Here is a 23,419-nt window from a genome sequence, read left to right as displayed (position 1 = left end):
CATCTATTTTCACTTCCTGCTTGTTCTCTGTTGAATTATCCTTTTGTGATAAGTCAATGTGCAGTATGTCGCACTGAGCTTCTGTTTCCTGAATTTCCTTTTTATTGTTTTCTAATGCTTCTTCTTCATTTCCCAACCTGTGGGATGAGGCATTATTCTTGAAAGTGATCCATACTTTTTAGAACGAGGTACTCTTTTTTTCCTCTTGGGCATCCCGTACAGCACGTAATAATCGAAAGAACGCCCAGATAGTTCCCTCAACAAGTCCACTTCAGGAACTCCCTCTCGATGTAGTTGCTTCAACAGAGTATTGTGCAATACTCCTCTCTTTTTGCTTCCAGATCAATTTTCTCTTCGACGTCCGTCATACCATCATCCTCTTCACCATTGTAGGCCCCTCTAGAAGTTTGACATTCTTCACATTCCAGCACACATGCTTCTTCCTCGTTATCCTCCATCTCTTCTTCTTCTTTCTCTTTGTTCTTGAACTCATTGGCTAGTAAATAGTTATTAGCCATGACATGAGGTAACGTACCAAACTGAATAGTAAGGGGCTGATCTGGATCTTCTCCATCCCTTCTGCCTCGCTCAAACTTCGATATCCCAGAAGAACTCTCTGACAATTCTTCCATCGATTCTCCTGTACCAGTCTCCTCACTGTCTTCGAGAACATTTTGATTGGTCACCTCGAGTAGTTTAAGCGCCTTAGGACGTGACACTCCATGTTGTTGCCTCATCATTCGTCCATAATTCCGTTGAAAACGCCTTTGTTGGGTTCTAGTCATCTCGTTGAAGGGTATCACCCTTCCTGTATTATATTGGAACGAATGTCATACATTTGGTTGGCGAGGTTGCAACCTGAATGTTCTCCCATTATTTATTGACCTGAACTGCCTCTCAAAAGGCGGTCCCCTATAGAATGATGTACCTCTCCCTCTACCAGACTGAGCGTTTGAAAAAAAATTAGGGCGATAGTGATGCTGCCATATCCCTAGTTTCTCTGTATATGCACTCACTTCTCTTTTACATCTTGCACATAGGATGTCTTCATCCTTTTTAGGCTCCTTCCCCTTGACACGTACACTAGGGTGTGGCCCAGGGTCCTCTTCTCCGTTATCTATAACCAACTTGAATTTTGACAACTTATTTTTGAAACCAGTTGTCACCATGTTCACTCCAAGTGGCTGTGGAAAAGGGTTTTCATCCACTGCCATCTTCTTCTTATCCTCGAACGGAATTCGTCCTGATTCAATGGCGTCCTGTAACACATGGCGAAAAACCAAACAGTTGTTAGTCAAATGCGACCATGCATTTGCCACTTACAATATTTTTTACCCTTGATTTGTTCAGGGTTTGGCAACTTATATTTATCGCTCAACTTTATCTGCTTATCTTTATATAGTTTATCAGATATAAGATCAGCTTTGGTTGCATCGAACGAGAGCGTTCTAACCTTTTTGTTTTCATCTTTTATAGGCTCATTCTTGCCCGACGATCTAGGCTTAGCCATTATAGGACAAGTATATGCGTCTCCTTTGATTAATTCGGCCAAACACATTTTGGTTTATCGTAATACTCGTCATTAATGGTATGAATATCAAAATTTGGGTCTCTATAATAAGTCCCCTTGTTAGAATTTTTCATTTGCTCTTCTTCTCTTATTAATTGCTATTTTGGATAACCATAATGTTTTGTGCTTGCTAAAATCCTGGGCGATTCGAAGGTTTGGGGGAGAACGCGGTCATCGCTCTGGGCGATCGTAAGGTACTCCATTCGCTCAGATTCTGTGCGTCTTGCAAGATTGGACGATGATGTTACTGCGTTCGTGGGCTTCCACCGCATTCATTAATAATCATGTTTGGACACTTATCCTGGATTCTCCAATTGGACTTCACTCTTTGGGCTATTTGATTTAGGCTGCACTTTTAGTATGTCAACAACGTCAGGTATGATATTTGTTTTTCATGTTATATGAGTAGTCTCGACACTGAAGAATATCTTAAAAAACATTTTTAGAATAAATCTGATCTATCTTTATTCCATCAGATGAACTCCCTCTATGACTAGAACTTCTTGCCATGGGCAATGGTGTGACAAAGTGCAAACAGTACTAAGCTCAAAATATCCAAACACTTTGAAGTCCAACACCACCCAGCTTACTTTTTTATTTTTTCAATTTTTTTAGAAATTTTTTAAAACTAAATGCAAGGATACAGGCTGCAATCCATTCAGTATTATAGAACTCAAATCTTTCTAATAAAACCCCCAAATTATGGGCATATTTAATGCAGGAAAATGTTTTTTTTTTCCCCAAAAATTATAGTTAGTAGTAGAGACAATGTAAAACCTTTAATCTATAATATACTAAATATGACATCTAGTGATACTTATTTTTTGGACGATTCTATCTTTACTATAATTTAATTATTTCATTAATATCTTATTTTTCGCTGCTCAAGAGGCATTTAATTATTTCAATAATACCGTAATTTTCGTTTTTCAATATGTATCTAATATATTAATCATCTGAACCATTTGAACAATATTATCATTAATTATTTTGTCAACTATTTAGTTATAATAAATGTACATTTGACATATTCATTACATTACTTTCGTTTTTTAATATGTATTTAATTCTTTAACCATATTTGACAGACTCGTTACTTTTTCATTTTTCAATATGCATTTTATTTAAATAAACATTTGAATAATATCATCATGAATTATTTTGTCAATTATTTAGTTGTGATTAATGTATATTTGACATATTTATTTCACTTGATTGGATAGTAAATTAAATTCATTAAAAAAAAATTTGTAACAAAAAATGAATATTTTTAGAGTTTTCTTCCAATTGATTTATTTAATGAATGTTAAGATACAGAAAATGTAATATGAGGAAAGGATAATATTTGTTGAATGTTCAGAAAGAACAAATGGATGAATTATTCCAATTTACTTCCTCAACTATTTAATATGTTTTCACAAACTGATTTTCATTTCTTTTGAATCAAGCTTTCATCCCGCGTAAGCAAATTGTATTAATTATTTTTTATATTCTCACATCTTACAATATTATTTTTATAGCACCTATGAAACATTTTAGAATAACTTGCTACGCACATTCAAGTAAAAATAATCACCAAAAATGAGGCACAAAAGTCAAATCCCAAATACTAGTTATTCGAGTCATACTACAAAAGAGTCCTTTACAAAAATAAACTCATTTTCATGTTCAAGCGATGCTCCGAATCAATATTACCCTCAAACCAACCCTATAGAGTAGAAAAACAGGAGAGGAGATGATAGTCTCCATGGTAATCAACTCTTTTGACAAAGGGCCCTTTTATATTCTGTCATACAGCTCAAATTCCATAATATTGCCACAATCGCTAACCGTAATTATCCAATTCTATCTTGCATCACTCGTGAAAGACTTGCCTTGTGAGTTTATAATAACCAGCAGGTGCTATTGTGATAACAATTGTACAAAATAATCATATCTACGTAATAACATCATATGTTCATGATTGTGACTGACTGACCATAACATTACATTATACACTACATCATCAGTTGCACAAAAAACCCACATCTACAATGTAAAATATTCTTAAATCAGTGAACAACAAATGTAAGTCGTCAACGAAATTGAATGTTCCATCCGTCAATCCATGCCATTATGATCCAACTAAAAATGAATAGATGGATACAAAACCCAAACCCCTAGTCCGTGGGGTGACAAATGGATGGATACATTTAAGTTTTACAACACACAAGTATAAATATATGCATATATTGGATGTAAGACTGAAGAAGTGGTAGAAAGAGCACCCAGGTTTAACATGAGCCAGTAGCATGCTTCCTTTCGTGCCAATATTAGACATCAATGCACGGAAAAGAATCACTTCAGATAACAAAATAATTCTCTCATGGGGATGTAGCAACGGTTGCTCCAGTCTCAATTTCAGGGAAACCAAATTTCTCAAACAGACCCTGAAGCAGCATCAAGATAGAATATATGGTGATTGATGTTAAAAAGAGAGGACATGACAATATATTAGAGCTACATATATACTGGCATACCATTGCATCGTTGATTGCATAGGCAACACAGTAGTGCTCCTGAAAATCAGCAATTTTAGAATAAAATCATCAAACACTGAGAAACTTTTTATTTTTTGGGTGGGCTTCGTGAAGTTACAACTGATTGGTTGGTCAGGAACAGCCATTATTGCAGAACAAAGAAAACATACACGCCAAGGAAAAAGCACTTTATGAGATCTACTCGTGCATATGTGCCATTAATGTGGCTTATTATATTTACCTTAGAAATCATGCATGAAAAAAAAAACTTGACCAGAACAGCAAAACTTTGTTAGAATATCCTCGGTAATCTCAATTTTATCATGCTAAAAACTATGCTCAACCTTTTTCTTTTAGGGGGGGAAAATAATCGTTCTTGCTTTTTTGAAAAGGAATTCATGATGCAATTCGTTATTCAGCTAAAAGAACTTTTTCTCACAGTAACCTCTTCCAGCTTGACCATATAACCATATTAAACAGATAAAATTACCTCCTTAAATCATATTTAAGGGGATAAAAGAGAATTTTATCAACTTATCCCACAGAAACATTGTATTCTTCAAGTTGGACAAGACTATCAAAGAACTTCATTTCCAATGCAATATAAAAGTAACAAATTCTTGCCTGCAGCATGTGCCACTCTTCAAACTCATCAAACAACTCCAACCGTTCAATCCTGATAAAAAGAACACAGATAAGAATAAGAATACTGAAAGAGCATCTCTAGAATACATGCAGATGAGAGAGCAAAAATGCATACCAAAAATCTTGAAAGAACCAACTCTTTAGTCTTAGAATAATGACACTTTGAAACTGAAAAAATCGAAAGGTTTGTATTCTAGCAAACACTTGAAATCTTCATATATAACAGAGTTCAGAAAGCACTTCTTAATTTCTTATCACAGCAAAAATTAAGGAAAAAAATTCGATACTGAACTACCACCTGAATCATATAGTATCGTTAAGATTTAAGTTCTTATTTAAGCTACTCTTTGAATCAAAACATGTAAAATGGCCAATGGTTAATTAATGGACTTGGACTGAAAATCCTAAATTTTCATTCAACTATTTTATAATATTATGCAATTTCTTCAGCGTCCCCAAATGAACCATAAAACTTGCAGATCTTAACATTTCAATTTCTACCAAAATGTAGACCCACATATTTTAATCACATTACTCAAGCAGAACACTGCACTAGGGAGAGTTGGAAACAGTCATGGAGAGATAATATTTCATCATTCACAAAAACAAAGGTCACTTCCAATTCTAATCCAAAAAGTTGTACATATGGATGCAATGGCAAAATGCCAGAAAGAGGTGCTAAATCCAGCAGCCTCAGGTAAAAGATGGTGCATTGCAGAGGAACAACACCATTAAAAATAGATAAGGACGAAATTTATCATGAAGTTAAAAGGAGATCCAAAATTAATCCATATTTAAAACAAAACTGAAGACATTCAACTCAACAGCATTTATGATATCGAAAACAGGATTCAATTTGTCCACAACTGACGATGATATATTTGGGCATGAAATTGAGGCACAGCAGTGCACAAGATGCATATTTCAATTTTAAAGATCCAAAGCTTTCAGGGGTTCTTAGTGCACTTTAACAAATAACAATCATGAGCAGAAGCATAATATCATACAAGGAACCATAAAGGTTAAAGAACTACATAAATATAATAGCAATTCTCTAGTGCAAAAGAAAACGATTTCTACCTGCGTTTTTCTTGGGCTTCAATGAAATTACTGTACACTCTCAGCATGTCCCAGGCAACAGCTCTCTAAAGCACCTCAATAGAGATCATAATAACGTGTGACAAATATGAAACTAATTCAAAGTTGATCAATAAAGAACAAAACCCAAAAACACAGGGAAACAGACGCAAGTAAAGAAAAAGAAGAAACGCGAAACTTTAACAGCCTTTGCTAGGGAAGGGTAAACAAGAACAGAGCTAATACAACATTTTCAGTATTGCTTAAATGTGAACAGTATTCGCAAACCATTCATTTTAAAGTAAGTTACAGAATGATCGTGTTCACAACACATATAGGTTTAAATCTCAAAATCCAAAAGCTAAATCTTGGCATATCAATCTATATATTCCAGCAGCTAAATTAATGGGAAGGTTTCTGGACCTAATACCCTCCCCCACACCGTGGCTTCATTCATTTAGGTATTAAGCAAGTCAGTCCAAACTAGATGCCCACTAAGTACTAACAGACATTACTACTTTTACTTGCGAAAAAACACTCCACCCTTCCAAGAAAGAAAATTATTTGAGATGGTGAATATCAGGTGATGTTCGGGTGATGACACTCTTAAACATCAAGGCTTGTATTCTAACAGAAACTTGAATTTTCTAACCATCTCTCTTTAAGTATAAAAATGTCAATTAAATTCTACCAAAGGAGTATCTTTTCTTGTTTTCCATTTCTTTTTTCTCTCACATTCGTATACTGGGGAAGGGGACCCAAGAAGCAATACATCACGGGAGAATACCTGCCATCCTTGATCAAGAAAAAGTTTCTCCTTCGCAAGCAAAGTCGGCGTAGCATAAATGCTCAACAGTGCACAACCTCGATTCTGCAATAAAAAGCCATTATTACATCTGCTCACATACACCTCTAGAAAAATATCTCGGCAGGGATAATTATTCTCTTTTATTTCAATAGACTAGAGAACACAAGAAAGCTTCATTGGCACATAAAGTAGTATATAAAAATAGAAGATTGTATAATCTCAGCTCTACTTCTATGACTCGTGAATTTTTTAAAGGAAACCACATATGTGACAGCACATAAAAAACTGTAAGTAAGATGCTACCATATTTTGCGCAGGCCTAAAAAGGCTCCCATTAACAAAAGTAATGGTTAATAAGAGCGAGGAGATTTCGGTAGAACATGTTAGAAGAGAGAGGGGTAGACTAAAAATAACATGGCCTACGGTAGGTCTAAGAATCTAGTTGCTTAAGATCCCACAGATCTAGTACATAGCAATTTAATCGAATAGAGTGAAAAATGGTCCATCTAGCCGACCCCAATTTATTGGGAAAAAGTCTTAAAGCTTGTCTGGGAGGAGTACTTGTGGGTCCTATAAATGTGAGGAGAAAAAGAGATTCGGCCATTATAAACATTTCATAAACATTAGACAAACATAGGATTAGTTTTTTGTTTTTGTTTTGGGGTCAATATTTTAGATAATCTAAACATAACATTCTTACTCTTTGGCGGAATGTCATGAGAAATAACAGAAACAAAGGAACCTTTTTAATTTTCTTAAAATCTATTTTCTTTTCCTCTTTTGGTGCAAAAAGGAGGCCGAAGTACCTCCAGATTTCTAATCATCTGTTGACCAAAAGCGTCATCTGGATGAATCTGTGAGACAGCATGAATATGTAGTCAAGCGACTATAGCATAAATAAATTCAGTTTCCAAGAAAGCGAAAGCAGTAGAAATGGAGAAACCCAAAGAAAGATGAAAAATTGAGGATTAAAAAGTTCCATAACCTGCTCATATAAGAAAAATACAGCCGTAGAAAATGTCTTAGAAGCCCATCTGACTATACTGCGGCTTGAATCTGGATCCAAGTATATAAGAACGCATTCTGCAATTATAAATGTTGGCAAACTGATAACAACATCAGATTGGCAAGGTTTAATCTTTTTTTTCCGCATGAACCAAAACTACAAGGTGATCACTTTATCACATTTTTTCTTTTTTCTTTTTTTTTGGGGTGGGGGGTGGGGGGTGGGGATGTGGATGCAACTGGAGAGGAAGAGAAATTTGCAACTCAAAACCTAGTATGGAAGTTATCCAGGAAGAACGAGAAACATAACAAAATTAGACATACATGGCACAAAAAAAAAAAAGGACCAAATAAGAACAGGAATCATATAAAAGACTACTTTTCTGCTAAACACATCAGAGCGAGCTACAGTAATCAATCAGAGGGTCAAAAAACGAGTTTCAGCATCTTAAACCTTTCATTTGAAAGAGCTATTTAAACAATTATCTATGAGCACATCATCCAAGATCATGCATGTACCGAGCAGGGGGGAAAATCTAATACAACAGGCTAAGCCTTATCAAATGAAACCAAAATTTCTTGCAAACACATCATGTCATGTTCATTTTGTAAGCCTATCACAAAAAATACAAATACATGTAAATGACGCTTGGGGTAGAATGAGAAATAAAGGGGAAAAAAAAATAGAAAATAAATTACATAAACAAGAGCTAGAAATTTGTCCACAGACCAAAATGCCATAGAATCCCCCAAGTGAGGAAGACTAAATATTGACCTAAATCAAAATTTTACACATTGACCGAGCTCAAAATTAAATCTATGTGAATATGAAGCAACAAAGTTTTTAGTTGCCAGGTATGACAAGAATCAAGCCAAAAAGAATTACATAGACACCTTTCCTCGCAAGTTGAAAAATTGAAGTAGTTTAGAATAATATATCATCTTGAAGATGATATAAAAGAGTGACCAAATGACCTTCAGAAAACACATCAAGAATCCAAAATATTAACTTTTAAGGCGGTTCATACCACATTCATATTTTCATAATATGTACATAAGGCAGAAAATGAAGTACAAATACCTGGGATCTATATTAGCTAAAGTAACAATATCATCTAACTTCTGTAAATCACGCAAGTCCACAGGAAGTAATTTGTAGTGCTCGCTAAGCACTTCCCCTTTCTCTGCACAAATACGAAGCTTCATTGTTATGGCAAAGACACTTAACCAAAACCCAATAAAATTTTCCAACCCATGTAACCGGATTATATGATGAATAGGAATGAGGGTGGAACTCAAAACCCGAATTGGGAGTAAGAATATACAAGGGAACCAAACATTAGAAGCCACAAGAACAAAAAATTTCAACGACAGGAAACTCAAAATGCAATATTTATTGTTCAACCAATTAACAAATGACAATCACATCAGAATAGTAACTGCTGTAACACGTCACACAGTTCAAAATTTACATTTTATACTTCAACAAAACTGAATTAACAATTTCTAAAGACATGTCTACAAAATAGAAAACTTATGACAATTAAAAATTTGGAAGCAAAACTCTGCTAAGAAAATACAAATGAACTACCATGACCTTAGAGATTTTTCAACATGTACTTGCATCAGGAGAGCCTTGATCGACTTCTTTAATAATAACAATTATCCAGATGATTTTGCAAACTGATGAATCACTAGGGCCCTAGATCAATTCTATACAGGATTTCTGTTCTAGCAACCTTAAAATGCAATGATACACATGCAGCATGTGAAAAATGAAGATTTACTCCAGACAACAAACTAATAATAGTAATGCCATATGTTGATGGAAATCAAGATAGAGATAGAATAAAAATATATTTTAATTAGGATTTTAAATAAGAGCTTGATTTAAAATATATTTGATTAGATTTCATTAGATTAGTTTTGATATTTAGATATCATTAGAAGTTTATTTTCTTTTAGCTTCTTAGTTTATTTGCTCTATTAATCGAGGGCATTATTCATTGTAATGGATAACCTTGATTATATGAATAAAGACTGATTTTTCCTCTTGCCCCTCAATTCTTCCCTTCCTGGACCCCCCCCTCCTTTCTTAATCTTCAATTATTCTTTAACAAATTATTTGCATCCTTCGTCAATTTGGTATTAGATCAATTCATTTTCCTTTGGCCTAACCAACCAAGTTCATCCAACTCATATACCTAACGTCGCCTTCCAACACCCATACAAGCCCTACAACCACCCTTCTAAACCAAAAATAAAAATAAAAATGAGAAAAAACTGTGAACAGAAAAATTACAAGAATTTATATAGACATCAACAGAAGTTTTTTCAGTTCTCTTAGTTTCGGGAGAAAAAATTCAAAAAAATAAAAAATCGTACAGCTTCTGTATAGTTGCCGTTTTCAAGTTAAAAAATAAAAAAAATAAAAAAATGAAGTTTCGTCGTTTATTGCTACTCTGCTGCTGTCCAATGGATGACGCTCAACGAAGCCCCCACACAAATCTACAAAAAAGTTCCCCAATTTCTGCTCACTATAAACCATACCCAAATAACAAGCCTAAACCTTAAACCTAATCAGCCCACAAACCTACACTACCCACCTCAATCACTTTAGCCTAAGCCCAACAAATCGACCACCACATCTCCCAAGCCCAACAGCGTTCCAGGTCCACTACCCAAAAATCAACCCAATTACTATTCACGACTTAAAGCCCAACCGAACCCATTCCTACTTCAAGTGACTCAATAGGATAAATTGACATATTTCCTACTTTTTGTGATGGCCCCCCTCTTTCTCTTCTACTCCTCGTCTCAACTAGAAAGAAAAAACCAAAATTTGGATCGTTGAAAAGGAATAGGAGGGGAGCATTCTGCCTTATAAGGAAGCCCCTGAGCGAGCAGTGGTGGACTAAGAGGAAATGTGAATGATCGTGAGAGCTCTTCAAATCCTATTCGATCCGATTAGACATGTCACTGAAACAAAGTGATTCTATTCTATCTTTGTTTTCTTTTCGGATTCTGAGGTTGAGCCAGCCAATCCTAACATGAATAAGCATAGAAAGGCCCAGCCCTCCTTTATCCTAGTCCAGTTGGAGAGGGGAAAGTCCCATCCGTTCCCGAATTCGCAGAGAAATGGAACGCTTAAATACCAAACGCATGCAAAGAACTTTGTAGAAAGAAACGAAACCATGGTACCTTCTTTGGAATTATCTGAGGCTGTAACCCCTTTTTAAGGGAGGATACAGTGGCGCTTCCACAAGCGCCGAGCAACTGGGCAAGAAAAATGCTCTTAGTCGAAGCTCATACAGTGCGAGAAATTGGAACAACAAACAAGCTTTTGGACATCTAATATACCTACTCTCATGGAAGAAGGGCACAGCTACATCTCTGACTCGGAGGAATGAAAGTCTTTGACTTCCACCCACTCTTCATCTTGTCCATAAAACCTAGCCCACATATGCAGCCACCTTCGCCTCCACCTCCACATAACACAACCACATCGCCGCCATCCCCTTCGGCACCCTCATCCCCGATTGAACTCATATGCCGCCACCTGCAACTACAAAGTAAAATATCAACTCATCCATCCACAAAACACAGCTCCTGCCACCATTGTCCTCTTGTTTGATTGTAGTCATCGACAACCCACACGCACCAAGCCTCCGCTGCCAATAGCTCAAACAGCAACCACATGCTTCTAATACCTTACGCTACCACTATGAAACACCACAACCGCCAATTCCATTTCCTTCAACAATTCCGTTGCCTCCACACTCGCTGCTCCTACATCTACCAAGCTTTCACTGGCGCTGCCCTTCGTTCCAGCCTCTGTACTTCAAACACCCATCTATGGCCGATATCAATAGCCACACCTCCATCTCCTACGATCACAATCCAATTGATCACCCCAACAAAAGCAACAAACGACATACACTCCAACCACCTTCCATCTCCTCCAATCACAAGAAGACCAATTGAAGGAGTTCCTAACCACAACTTCTAGTTTACAGCATCCCATAACTCGCCAGAGCTTCGACTTCTCTGCTGCTGCCATCAATTTTGTTTGTTGCCACCGTTTCAATTTATTTGTAGAAAAAAGGGAATAAAAAAAAAGAGTGAAAAAAAAAAAGAAAAAAAAGAACTTTCTGACACTATTTGTAAGACCATGATTTGCTTTTGTGGATTGAATCGATCGTAGAATCAATTGCTGCTCTTCTACTGTAGTTGTGCCAACTTGAAAATCATGATTGGAATATATTATTTGACTCTTTTGAGTTTCATAAGGTAACAATTTCTTTTGTGTTGGCAATATACATTTATTTAGATGATTTAGCTTGTCAATTTTAAATTTAATAGATTAGATTAAAAAAATTCTTCCAATTTTTTGTTGCATTTTTCAATTAATTCAAAAAAATAATAAAAAATGTAACAATGTTAAACTCTAATACATACATCGAATCCTTAGGTCATTATCATGTCCATATAACTTCCACTTCCCAATATCATTACAATTACCTCCCATTTGGGAACTATGTTAACCCCATTCATTATGCTTTTAGGCACGTTCCATTACAACTAGGGATTTTGATGGTTAGACTGCTCCGGAAACATTTCTAGATTGGCTCAATAATCATGAAAAATTCTTTCACCATCACAATTTGAGAGACTCGCGTCGAATTGTCTTTGCTAATCAGTCACTTGCCGGTTCCACTAGTAGTTATTGGAAGTCCCTTTTACGTAATCGTCTAGATCAACCAATCACTTTGTGGGAGCAGATGAAACAAATTCTAAGCAATAAATATGCCCCAGTGTATTATCGAACTCAATTGTTAAATCAAGTCTTCTTGCACTGTAAGCAAGGTACGCCCACTATTAATGAGTATCTAGCCAACTTCAAAGACATTGCACAATTATTTTATTTATGAGGCACCCCATATCACAGCATCTAAGTTTATCGATGGTTTAAATCCTGATATTTTGCATGACACATTCCTTGACCATGATTAGGCCTGGGAAAAAATCGAAAAACCGACCAAACCAATCAAATCGACTCAACTCGAGTCAGTTCAGGTTGGTTCGACACAGGTAATTGATTTGATATGATTTTCTTTTAAACAAAATCATAGTGGTCGATTCAGTCATGGTTTGAAGTCTCAAACCATTCGTTAACCGAACCAACCTAACCTTCTTATGTTTTCACCTTTTTTTAATTTAAGAAAAATAAAAATCAAAAGATAAACTCTAATCTCATAACTATATCTCGATTCCCTCCAATCTATGATGTTGTCGGTAAATAATAGTACTGAAAATTTTATTTCACAAACTTATTATATTATACTTAGCATTTTTCTATATTCAGGCAGTCAGACTACATAATACATAAAAAAGCAATAAAATTTTTAAGTTTTTTGTTGTTCCGTCAATATTAACCTGATTTTACTTGTTAATCAATAGTTCTTATAATAAAAAATTATTTGGCTATTTTAGTTCTTGTAATTTAAGTGCATCTAAAACTCGAATAATTTCTTTTTAAAAAATTTAATTTGGACTAAAAGTCCAAACCGATTAACCAAACTGAACCAAATCAAACCCAACATTTGATTTGGCTTGGTTTGGTTCGGTTCGGTTCGGTTTAAGAGCTAGAGTGGATTGGTTTAGTTTAAAATTTGTCCAAACAAACTAATTTTGTTTTGATTTTGGATTGGAGTTGAAACCGACCCAAACCAAATCACGCCGAAGCCTAATCATGATCCATGGATGAAGCTTACCGTCTGGGCAATCATTGGTACATATCTTTTCAACTTAATCAATTGTGTACAAAACTAGACACATTACTCCAATCACTTTCTAAATTTAGTTGTGTTAATCCTCCTCATGTAGAAGAAAATGAGGCTTTTATTGTTGAACCAATTGATATTTTTGATAGTGAGGATGAGAGTTTTGAGACTTGTCTCGTATCCCCTCTCACATCCACCTTAGCCATAATTGACCATGATACAGTTCCTGAGTTATCGTTAGTATTGACACATCAACCAAACAGTTAGCCCATTCTTTTATATTGGTATTATACTTTTATTTCAGTGTTCTGGCTTGTTAGTTTTCAATCTAATAGATTAGTTTAAAAAAATTACCTTTCAATTTCTAGTTGCTTTTTTTTTTTTTTTTTAAATTACTTCCCAAAAAAAAAAAGAAAAAAAGTCAAACTCTTATACTACTCTGAATCCTTGGCTCACTATCATGATAGTGAACATTCCACTTCCCAGTACAATCACCTTCAGTTTAGGAACTATGTCAACCTGGTCCATTATCCTTCTAGGCACGTTCCATTACAACCATGGGATTCTGATGCCGGACTCATCCAGAAGCATTTCTGGATTGACTCAATAGTCTTGAAAAATTCTTTAACTATCACAATTTAAGTGACTCGCGTTGAATTTGTTGTGCTACCATGTCACTGATCGGTCCAGCTAAAGATTTATTGGAGATTATATTTACATAATTGTCTAGGTCAATGAATTGTCAATTTGTGGGATGAGATGAAATGAATATAAAGAATGCCCTTGAGTATTATCGAATTCAATTGGTGAATTAATTCTTTTGCCAATGAAGGCAATGTACGACCACTTGGCACAGTTGTTTTGTTTATGAGGCTCATCACAGTGTTTAGGTTTATTAATGGTTTGAATCCAGAAATCTTGCCTTATAACATTCCTATACCCTAATTTTTTGGATGAAGCTTACCGTTTGGGCAATCATTGGTACATATCTTTTCAACTTAATCAATTGTGTACAAAACTAGACACATTACTCCAATCACTTTCTAAATTTAGTTGTGTTAATCCTCCTCATGTAGAAGAAAATGAGGCTTTTATTGTTGAACCAATTGATATTTTTGATAGTGAGGATGAGAGTTTTGAGACTTGTCTCGTATCCCCTCTCACATCCACCTTAGCCATAATTGACCATGATACAGTTCCTGAGTTATCGTTAGTATTGACACATCAACCAAACAGTTAGCCCACTCCTGAATCTTCTTTTAAAGTAGAGTTTATTGTTACGTTACCTCAAATGATCGATACTCCTCCAGTTGCAAAGATTTTTCAAAGGCAATTATTTGCTTGCACACTTTCCTATTGACATTAATTTGCTGACTACTAAATACAGACATATGGCATTAGTTCATCATGTTGCTATCAATGTTCCTAAATTTTATGCCAAATTAATGCGACATATTATTTTCAATCATGAAATTTTTGATCTTACTTTCGATGTGCAACATAGGTTAAGAGACCCTAATGATTATTATTAATTGTTAAGTGTCTCATTGTCTTAAGAAAAAGTTTTGGAGAAACGATGGAAATTAAGATAGAGATTAGAATAAAAAAATTTTAATTAGGATTTTAAATAAGAGTTTGATTTAAAACATATTTGATTAGATTTCATTAGATTAGTTTTGATATTTTTATATCATTAGAAGTTTATTTCATTTTAGCATCTTAGCTTATTTACTCTATAAATAGAGGGCATTGTTCATTGTAATGGACAACCGATTATATGAATAAAGAGCAATTTTTCCTCTTGCCCTCAATTCTTCTTGTCTTGGACCCCCTTTCTTTCTTAATCTTCGATTATTTTTTAACAAGAGAAAAAATTGTTAGCCAACGAAAAAACATAAAAATATCTGTGCATACAAATTGTTGAAGGTTACGTCCATCTTTATAGAGTTTATGACCCATTTTGAGGAATTAATGAGCAATTGTGACCTATTCATTCTCAACAATCTCACCCTAGCTTGTTCACTAATGTCGGGTATTCACTCTCTTTCTGTAATATTTAAGTATAAATAGAAGCAGGATTTTATAGTTACACGGACTATTGATAATTAAATACACAATGATGTTGAAATCATGTTTTCTCCCGATTCTTCAATTCTCATGAATTTCTCTATGTGCATGTTCGGCAAAGTTTAAATTATAATTTAAGCTGGTCAAATATACTTTTTAACCACATAATCTGTGGATCCACTATTTATCCTCATATCATAATTTAAACACTTCCAAACAAGCAATATCTCTCTCCGACTGTCCCTGATTTTCTCTCCAATTATGCACCAATTTCATTTAGCAGAAAACAATTTTTTTGGGCCATCAGCAAGATAGAATTATGGTCATTTGCAAATATGACAGAAGATGGGAGAAATTGTACAACAGTACAAGTCAGAGTCTCAGTAAATGTGACCTAATTCTTACCTTGAGAAATTGATGCAGTCTCACCAACTTTATCCCTCAATTGACTGTAGGTTTCAATAAGAGCAGCTTTCTTACTGGTCACCTAAAAAATTGAAACATCGACAAAAGAGAAAATACAGAATTGTGAGATAAAACTAAAGATAAGTCTTGGTGTACATAAAATATGTACATGGACACCCCTCACATGAGATGGGCCCTGCCTCATGTGAGGGGGGTATGGACACCCTTATGTACCTAAATTATGTACACCAAGCATAACCCCACAACTAATCATTATAGGATTCCAATAAATGAGAAGAATGGCACTGCCAAACAAAATTAAAAGTAAAAGGTGGTATAAAAGTTTGACCACTCAAGCAAAGTTTGTGAATCCATATTTATTAATGGATGCGACGATCTCTTAAAAAATATTTAAGCCAGCACATGTAAAATACTCACACGATATTCCCGAGTTTTCCAAATTCATACCTCTATGAAGTCTAGTTCTACATACAGGTAAGGTGCTTTCCCTTCGTCCTATCAAAGAAGAATACAGTTAGCTTAAAGAAGAACAAATATTTTTCATATTTTTGGAGTTTAATAGGCATATTAAAATGAATAAAGTCAGTGACCATACCAACCCTAAGTACAAGCAAAGAGACATCAAGCATGCACCGAAGTATCGATGTAAGCCTAGTATTAAACTAACATTCTAACCACTATCTAAGAGGTTTTAGTTGGACTAGAGTATGAAGACTTCCATCCATCAAAATGGACCTTCTGAAATCCAAACACACGGTTCATCAAATATTGCCCGTAGCTCACTCAATAAGCATAGATAGTACACTACATTTTCTCTGGACAATAGATCCCCTCTCATACGTGTCATGAATGAAAGTAACTCTTCCATTCCAACCAAGTAGAGATTCGTCATTCTTATTCAAAAGGATAAGCAATTCAAGTGTAATAGCTCACAGAGGCACACGTGTCTGGGGGCAAGGTGTCTGAGAAGTGTGAGCATCAGGAAGCATAGAAATTCCAGCTCAATACACACGCCGCTTTCTTGTTTAACAAGAAGAATTACAAAACATGGAAATACTAAAGGAAACAGAACACAAAATATCCAAGCAAAACAATAAAACTTTATCATATTACTCAAGTTCACACTGACAAAAATTATTCGTGTCTCAAATGAAAGCTCAAGCACCTGCAACTGAAAATATGTTGTATCAAAGCCAGCTCCCAGTGACAGTATTTGCTTCTTGGTGTTGCCTTGCCCATCAGTATTCACTTCACAATTGAGAAATTGATGAAGAAGCTTTCTGACTGCTGCATACCGAGCAAAATATCCTTGAGATTTACAAGAAGAAAAAATGAATCAATATCACATAAAAACAAGTAACTCAGTAAGCAAGGCCTAGATAGGGAAAATAACCAAACAGTACCGCGATTAATTATTGGAGATCTCCTCACTGGTCTTTTTACAAACAAATAAACGTAGTCATCCTTCATGTACCCCTTTTTGACACAAGACCTATTTACAAAACACAGAAAGAGTTATTATAGCTTAGCAAAAACATAAATACCGTTATTCATGTTTACAGTCTTGAGAGCACCAACATCTTTACTCCAAAAGATTAAAGAATAACTAAAAGACAAGATAGGATAATCATATACCAAAATTACCTGCAACCAACATCATTTGTCTTTCTGAAAATTTTGTTCCATAGAATAAAAAAATCTTCCAAACACGGTATTAAAGACCTTCAAGCGTTTGCGTGAAAAAAAAATGTATGTATTATTCCATCAATTCATTGTTCTTCCCTTTCATTAAATCTATTCGTTTATCTTGTAAATAAATTAAAAATTCAAGGAACTAAAATAAATCTGAAGGAATTTTATTAAAAATGATATGCTATTATCATTAATCATTCGATAGAAAAATCATTCATGTTGCAAGCAAAACTGAAGCGGCTGAGTGTGTATAATGATTAAATTATGATTCTTGAATTTCATCGCAATAAACTAAGAAAATGAAAAGAAACTCGAGAGCGTGTATAAAATTAGAAGCAACATACAGTTTGCTGGCGGAAGCGTCGTCGTTTGTTCCCTGAACCGCCGCTCTGTTGCTGCGCCAATCGGCCATCGGTCTCGCCATTTTCGCCGGGAGAGAAAAAATCCTGAAGGGTCAAATCTGGTGTTCAAAACAGACTAAAGTTGCTCGTCTATTTTGTAAAGCGGTGTTTGGGACTAGCGACTTCAGTCCAACATGGACAATAAAATAAAAAGATGAAAATAACAAGGAAATTCGAAAAAGAAAAAAGAAAATTGGCGAAGGTGAGAAAATGCGAAAAATGAGATGGGGCACTCTTTTCGAGAAAAAATTTGGTGGGTCGATCTTACGATTCTACGTGGTATGATTGTCGAATAGAGAGTCACCATATCATCGGGTAAGACGGTGCAATCGCCCTATCAAAGTTTTTCTCTCTCTTTTCTCATATTGTCCTGTCTCGAACTCGTTTTTATTTTTATTTTTTTTTTTCAATTTTAAATTGAAATCATTTTTAATTTCCACCCGGTCCTGTCTACTTTGAAAATTTTCCAATAAAGCGGTAGAGGGGAGAGAGGTCATCTTGAATTGTTTTCTTCCCTACTTAGAACTAACGGAATAGTGTCAAGTGAAATTGGTGCATTTTTATGATTTAGAGGGTTGATTATAACAATTTGAGATGTTGAGTGAAATTGGTGCATTTTTTATGTGAAATGTGGAAATATCATAATCATAATGGATGATGTTGTGTTTGCATTGAGGATGTTTGGAAGATATTTTTATGTAAAAATATATTTTTGAATAGTAAATTGATGGGAAATGTATGGTTGAAAAATAAGAATTTTTTTTATTTACGTGTAATATTATTTTAATAAAGAATGTGTAGTTGAAAAAAAAAGAGAAGAAAATGTATTTTGAAAAAAATGTGTACCAAGCGAGCCATTATGTTGTTAGCATTTTTTTTAAGAATAATTATCCGTATGCGATCTTCTATGAATCCACACAAAGTTAAAAAGTATTATAATATGTTTTCGTTTGACAACAAATTTTCATTCAAAAAAATTGATTTTTTAACTATTATTTCACTATTTTAATCGCCATTTTTTACTTCTTCACTCACATGTGGAACTCACTTTTCAATCTAACAATCAAAAAATCAATTCTCATAATCACGACAAAATAGGGCAATATAAAAATTTGGAGGCATGAAGGACAGAATCATGTGAAAAAGGCCAAAAAGCATGATTTCTAATATGCAATATAAGGTTTTAGAAAAATAGATAATGGTAGATGTAATTTTATTATTTTTTATCAATTTTAAATTAATAATTACAAATATTTGTGTTTAGTCTAAATTAATTGACTTGATTTTTTCGAAAGCAATAATATTAATTAATAATTTAATCTAGTTGAAACGCCCTTGTTTGAGCTCAATTTTTCTTTTTTTAAAAATTCACCTTTTCAAAACTCATTTTTAATAACACGTTCTTCAATAAAATAATATTACACGAAAAAAAAATTTAACAGTATATATGTTCTTCATCAATCTACAATCTTAAAATGCATTTTTTTTTTTAATCCAAAATGAGATTCAAACAAGTATGTTAAAGTTATTAAACAAAAAAATGGATAAGTATAAAATAGAAAATTGAATCTTCTACATGTATCTAAGCTTTTGCGAGTTGTCCACCCAAACAGCAAATGTACAGTATACCTATCACAGTCTCTTAAATTACATTTAAATTTTTCTCTCTTCTATTTTCAATCACACAATTTTTTATAAAATAATATTATATATAAATCGAAAATTTTTCCTTTTTTTTTCAACCAATTATTATTTTTTAAAAATACTATTCAATCCGTTTTCATTTCAAAAAAATGGTGGCAAACAGGGTCTTAGTAAAACCACGTTTCTTGATTTCATTTTCTATATTTCGAAAGCAAATCCAAACCCAAATAGCAAGTGGCCACTCAGTACCTTATCCTTAACTCCTTTTCCTTTCTGCAAAAAAGCATGGCTCTTAAATCTTTCTTGATTATTTTCACATCGCTTTTCATCATCATTACGTTGACATTCATTCCAAGAACTACATATGCTCTACCTTTTGTTGTCTTTCATGGTAATTTTTTTCTGCTTTTTGATTCAGTTTGGTTTCTGTTGCAGTCAATAAGTAGCTATATTCTTCCTAATACGATGGTATTGTGCTTTTTATTGCCTTTGTAGTACTTCTACATTGTAACTTTGGTTCTTGTCAGTCAGTTATACAAGAATCACCCAAAATTGAACCGTTATGTTTGTATTTCTGCTTTTAATGGATACATTGGAATCATTTTGCTCCTCTATGTAATTTGTAAATTTTGATTGCTAATAAATTTGGTATTGGTTTTACAAGATTATGCATTTTTTGTTCGAACCATAGATCCTAAGACATAGCGATGATAATTGGCCGCACCACGGTGATCCACCTTAGTCTGGCACGGTCCTTTTTTAGGGACACTGAAAATTATCCAAACCGGGCATTGGCTGGGCACATTTTGACACCTGAAGTGTGATAATTGACAGAAGTATTCTAAACTGAATGCCATTAATATATTTCTTGAAATTTTAATGTGCATTGTTTGTTAAATCTTCAAAATTATATCCTGTCTCAGTAATGTGTTTTGCTAATAATTTTCTATATTACCTGCCAAGAACAATAAATGTATAGAAAGTGGAATCATTTGAAGCACAGCAGAATCAAGGTTTGGACATAGTAACTTCATCCCTTTTAAGGAGAATCATATTCAAATTTGCACCAGCTGTCTGGTTCTATTTGACAAATCATGTTTTTTTCAGTATTCATTGTAATGTAACCAGATTCGATGCAACTTTTTTAAATCTTCAAAATTATATCCTGTCTCAGTAATGTGTTTTGCTAATAATTTTCTATATTACCTGCCAAGAACAATAAATGTATAGAAAGTGGAATCATTTGAAGCATAGCAGAATCAAGGTTTGGACATAGTAACTTCATCCCTTTTAAGGAGAATCATATTCAAATTTGCACCAGCTGTCTGGTTCTATTTGACAAATCATGTTTTTTTCAGTATTCATTGTAATGTAACCAGATTCGATGCAACTTGTGCAAGTTCTAAGGGCGAAATACATATCATGATTGGTTGACTAGGTATTGTTCTTAGTTGAAATATAATTTTGCAGGAATCTCAGACAAGTGCAGTCATGAAGGAGTCACAAAATTCACAGAGCTTCTGAGCAACTGGTCTGGTTCACAAGGATATTGCATGTAAGCATTAAATGGTTTCAATTTTTGTGAAAATTCAAGTCTACCTGTTAAATTGTCCATTATTGTCTTCTACAATATTTTCCAACTTTTTATGGATGAATGAAGTGTGAAAAAGGGAACGCTGATGTATATATGTGCCAATGTACTTGCCGAAGATGCATTTTTCGTGTTTCATCGATTTCTCAAATTGTTTCCTAGCTGATTACAATGCTTTCATTTAATCTCTCTTCCTTTTCCTTCTATTTTTTTCCTTGCCTTTTATTGTAGTGAAATCGGCAATGGTGAATGGGATTCATGGTTTATGCCATTTCGAAAACAGGTGATTGATTGCTTATCAGTCAACCTTGTTACAATTATACTTCTCTAGAATGCTATTTAGTGATAACATAATTTTGTTTTTGTACTTTCAGACAGCCATTGCTTGTGAGAAGGTACTAAGCTTTTGATAACGCGTTTACTTCACTGAACCAGAATTCCTTTATTCAGATGGTATTTTGTGCAACTTACAGGTGAAGAATATGAGTGAGCTCAAAGAGGGTTACAACATAATTGGACTTTCACAGGTTAAAGACCATATTCAGATCACCCCAATCATTTACTCTTCTGCATCGTTTGCATGTGAAATCATTTTATTGTTCCAATATTTATTTGGTTCATTGATAGTTCTATTGGACAATCTAAATCATATTAGTTGGACTAAATGTGAAAATGCTTTGTTTCATATTTACTATGCTGCTTTTCCACACGTTGGTAGAGATCTCATTCCATTCTTGTACTTTTCAGGGCAATATGGTTGGCAGAGGAATCCTAGAATTCTGTGATGGAGGACCTCCTGTGAGTATTTGAAATTTTTACGCAAGCCCGCCTAATTCTTTTCATGTACTGTAAAGTTATGGGATAACTGAGAGCAAAATGGCATAAACATGCAGTATAATTCAACCTGAAGTGGTAACAAATCACAAAAACTTTGTTGTGATGATGTAAACTACAATAGGCTCTGTTCAAAGTGCTCTTTTTTCTATGAGGTGTCAGGTTCTACTCAGAATGCTCTTTTTTCTATGTGGTATCATCAAATTATAAATGACCAGGCACTCGCAGTATATAAAAGTGATTTTGAAGTCACCTCTAATTACCAGCTTGTTGTATATATCAGTTTCAGTTAAAGAAACATTTTCTCCTACCCTTTTTGATTTCTAAACAAAATTAAGTACTTGTATGAAATTACAAGTTTGAACTCTATATTATTTATGTTCTTAATTTGAGACAGGTGAGGAATTTGATATCCCTGGCAGGTCCACATGCTGGGATAGCTTCTGTTCCCCTTTGTGGAGTAAGTTCTCCTTGTTCCTGTATCTACTGTCCATCCTTGAATTACACCTACTTTATGTGTGAAGAAAATTATGGTTCATGCATATACATAGTTAAAGTATTTCATAGCTTTTGTTATAGTTAACTCAAATTAGAAACTATGCCCTTGTTTAACCCCTTTCTTTGGAAAAAAAAAAAAATACATTCTTAAACAGTATTTTGACACATTTCAACCACACATTCTTCAATAAAATAATATTACCCATAAATTCAAAATTTTTCTTTATTTTTTAACCGACCATTTCCCGTCAATACACTATTTAACAATACACTATTCAAAAATGAATTTTTCTCCCAAAATGGGGCTCAAACAAGGGGTATATGTAGATTTTCATTTTATGAGTTAGTCTTTATTAATGGCCTGTTTGGTTGTGATTATGAGAATTGATTTTTTGATCGTTAGAGAGAAAAATGAGTTCTATCTATCATTGAAGAAGTCAAAATGACGGCTGAAATAGTGAAATAACGATCAAAAAATTGATTTTTTGGATGAAAATTTAATACCGAACGAGGGCTAAGTTTTAATTTGTGAGGAGCTAGCGGTCTAACCTTTCATGTTTATTGGATAATAATAAATTTTAATAAATTTTGTGGAGATTAGATCATTGCCATTTAAGCCGTTGAGAAATTTGAAATTGTATTGTTACGAAAAAATAAGTATGGGCAATCTAAAAATGGTAACAAGAATACAAGATTTACGTAGAATCTAAAGACGAAAAAAATCACGGGCAGATGAGAAAATTCACTATATCAAAGATGATTACAAGAGGTGCGGCTACTCCGAATGATATGATGTGATGAAACCCTAATATACATCATATATATAATGAAATAGGTCCATTAGCCTCTTGGCCCATCC

General features: G+C 34.2%; 2 protein-coding genes across 5 annotated transcripts; one reads left to right on the top strand and one right to left on the bottom strand.

Moving 5' to 3' along the window:
- Nucleotides 1–3,473: 3,473 nt before the first annotated feature.
- On the bottom strand, nt 3,474–18,083 carry LOC111367085 (tRNA wybutosine-synthesizing protein 4). Of its 2 annotated transcripts, none has more exons than XM_022987792.1 (13): nt 17,937–18,083; nt 17,304–17,392; nt 17,066–17,187; nt 16,348–16,395; nt 15,880–15,961; nt 8,706–8,808; nt 7,605–7,725; nt 7,426–7,473; nt 6,599–6,682; nt 5,815–5,879; nt 4,714–4,765; nt 4,090–4,128; nt 3,474–3,999 (listed from the first exon to the last, which is right to left on the bottom strand). In XM_022987792.1, the coding sequence occupies exons 1-13, from the start codon at nt 18,014–18,016 to the stop codon at nt 3,934–3,936; spliced, it is 999 nt and encodes a 332-aa protein (XP_022843560.1). In that variant the 5' UTR covers nt 18,017–18,083; the 3' UTR covers nt 3,474–3,933. The 2 variants fall into 2 exon arrangements, with proteins under 2 accessions (XP_022843560.1, XP_022843559.1); XM_022987791.1 differs by having other exon boundaries at nt 17,066–17,208; nt 17,937–18,082.
- Nucleotides 18,084–19,846: 1,763 nt separating this feature from the next.
- Nucleotides 19,847–22,733, top strand: LOC111367084 (palmitoyl-protein thioesterase 1-like). 3 transcript variants are annotated; one of them, XM_022987788.1, is made up of 7 exons: nt 19,847–20,028; nt 21,108–21,192; nt 21,460–21,511; nt 21,603–21,623; nt 21,702–21,755; nt 21,976–22,026; nt 22,460–22,733. In XM_022987788.1, the coding sequence occupies exons 1-7, from the start codon at nt 19,923–19,925 to the stop codon at nt 22,643–22,645; spliced, it is 555 nt and encodes a 184-aa protein (XP_022843556.1). In that variant the 5' UTR covers nt 19,847–19,922; the 3' UTR covers nt 22,646–22,733. The 3 variants fall into 3 exon arrangements, with proteins under 3 accessions (XP_022843556.1, XP_022843557.1, XP_022843558.1); XM_022987789.1 differs by having other exon boundaries at nt 22,485–22,570; XM_022987790.1 differs by lacking the exon at nt 22,460–22,733 and adding an exon at nt 22,122–22,453.
- The last annotated feature ends 686 nt before the right edge of the window (nt 22,734–23,419 follow it).

Source organism: Olea europaea, chromosome 18 (genome assembly GCF_002742605.1).
Source record: "Olea europaea var. sylvestris chromosome 18, O_europaea_v1, whole genome shotgun sequence".
Classification (NCBI taxonomy): Eukaryota; Viridiplantae; Streptophyta; class Magnoliopsida; order Lamiales; family Oleaceae; genus Olea; species Olea europaea.
Note: the sequence above shows the minus strand (reverse complement) of the source record. Positions and strands in the feature narration are given on the sequence as shown.

Coding starts and splice junctions, on each gene's coding strand:
- LOC111367084 (XM_022987788.1), top strand. CDS start 19,923: ATGGCTCTTAAATCTTTCTTGATTATTTTCACATCGCTTTTCATCATC. Junction 21,193..21,459: donor GGTTCACAAGGATATTGCAT/GTAAGCATTAAA, acceptor CTTTTATTGTAG/TGAAATCGGCAATGGTGAAT. Junction 21,756..21,975: donor ACATAATTGGACTTTCACAG/GTTAAAGACCAT, acceptor TGTACTTTTCAG/GGCAATATGGTTGGCAGAGG.
- LOC111367085 (XM_022987791.1), bottom strand. CDS start 18,016: ATGGCGAGACCGATGGCCGATTGGCGCAGCAACAGAGCGGCGGTTCAG. Junction 6,683..7,425: donor AGATGATTAGAAATCTGGAG/GTACTTCGGCCT, acceptor TTTTTATTGCAG/AATCGAGGTTGTGCACTGTT. Junction 5,880..6,598: donor TTCTTGATCAAGGATGGCAG/GTATTCTCCCGT, acceptor GAGGTGCTTTAG/AGAGCTGTTGCCTGGGACAT.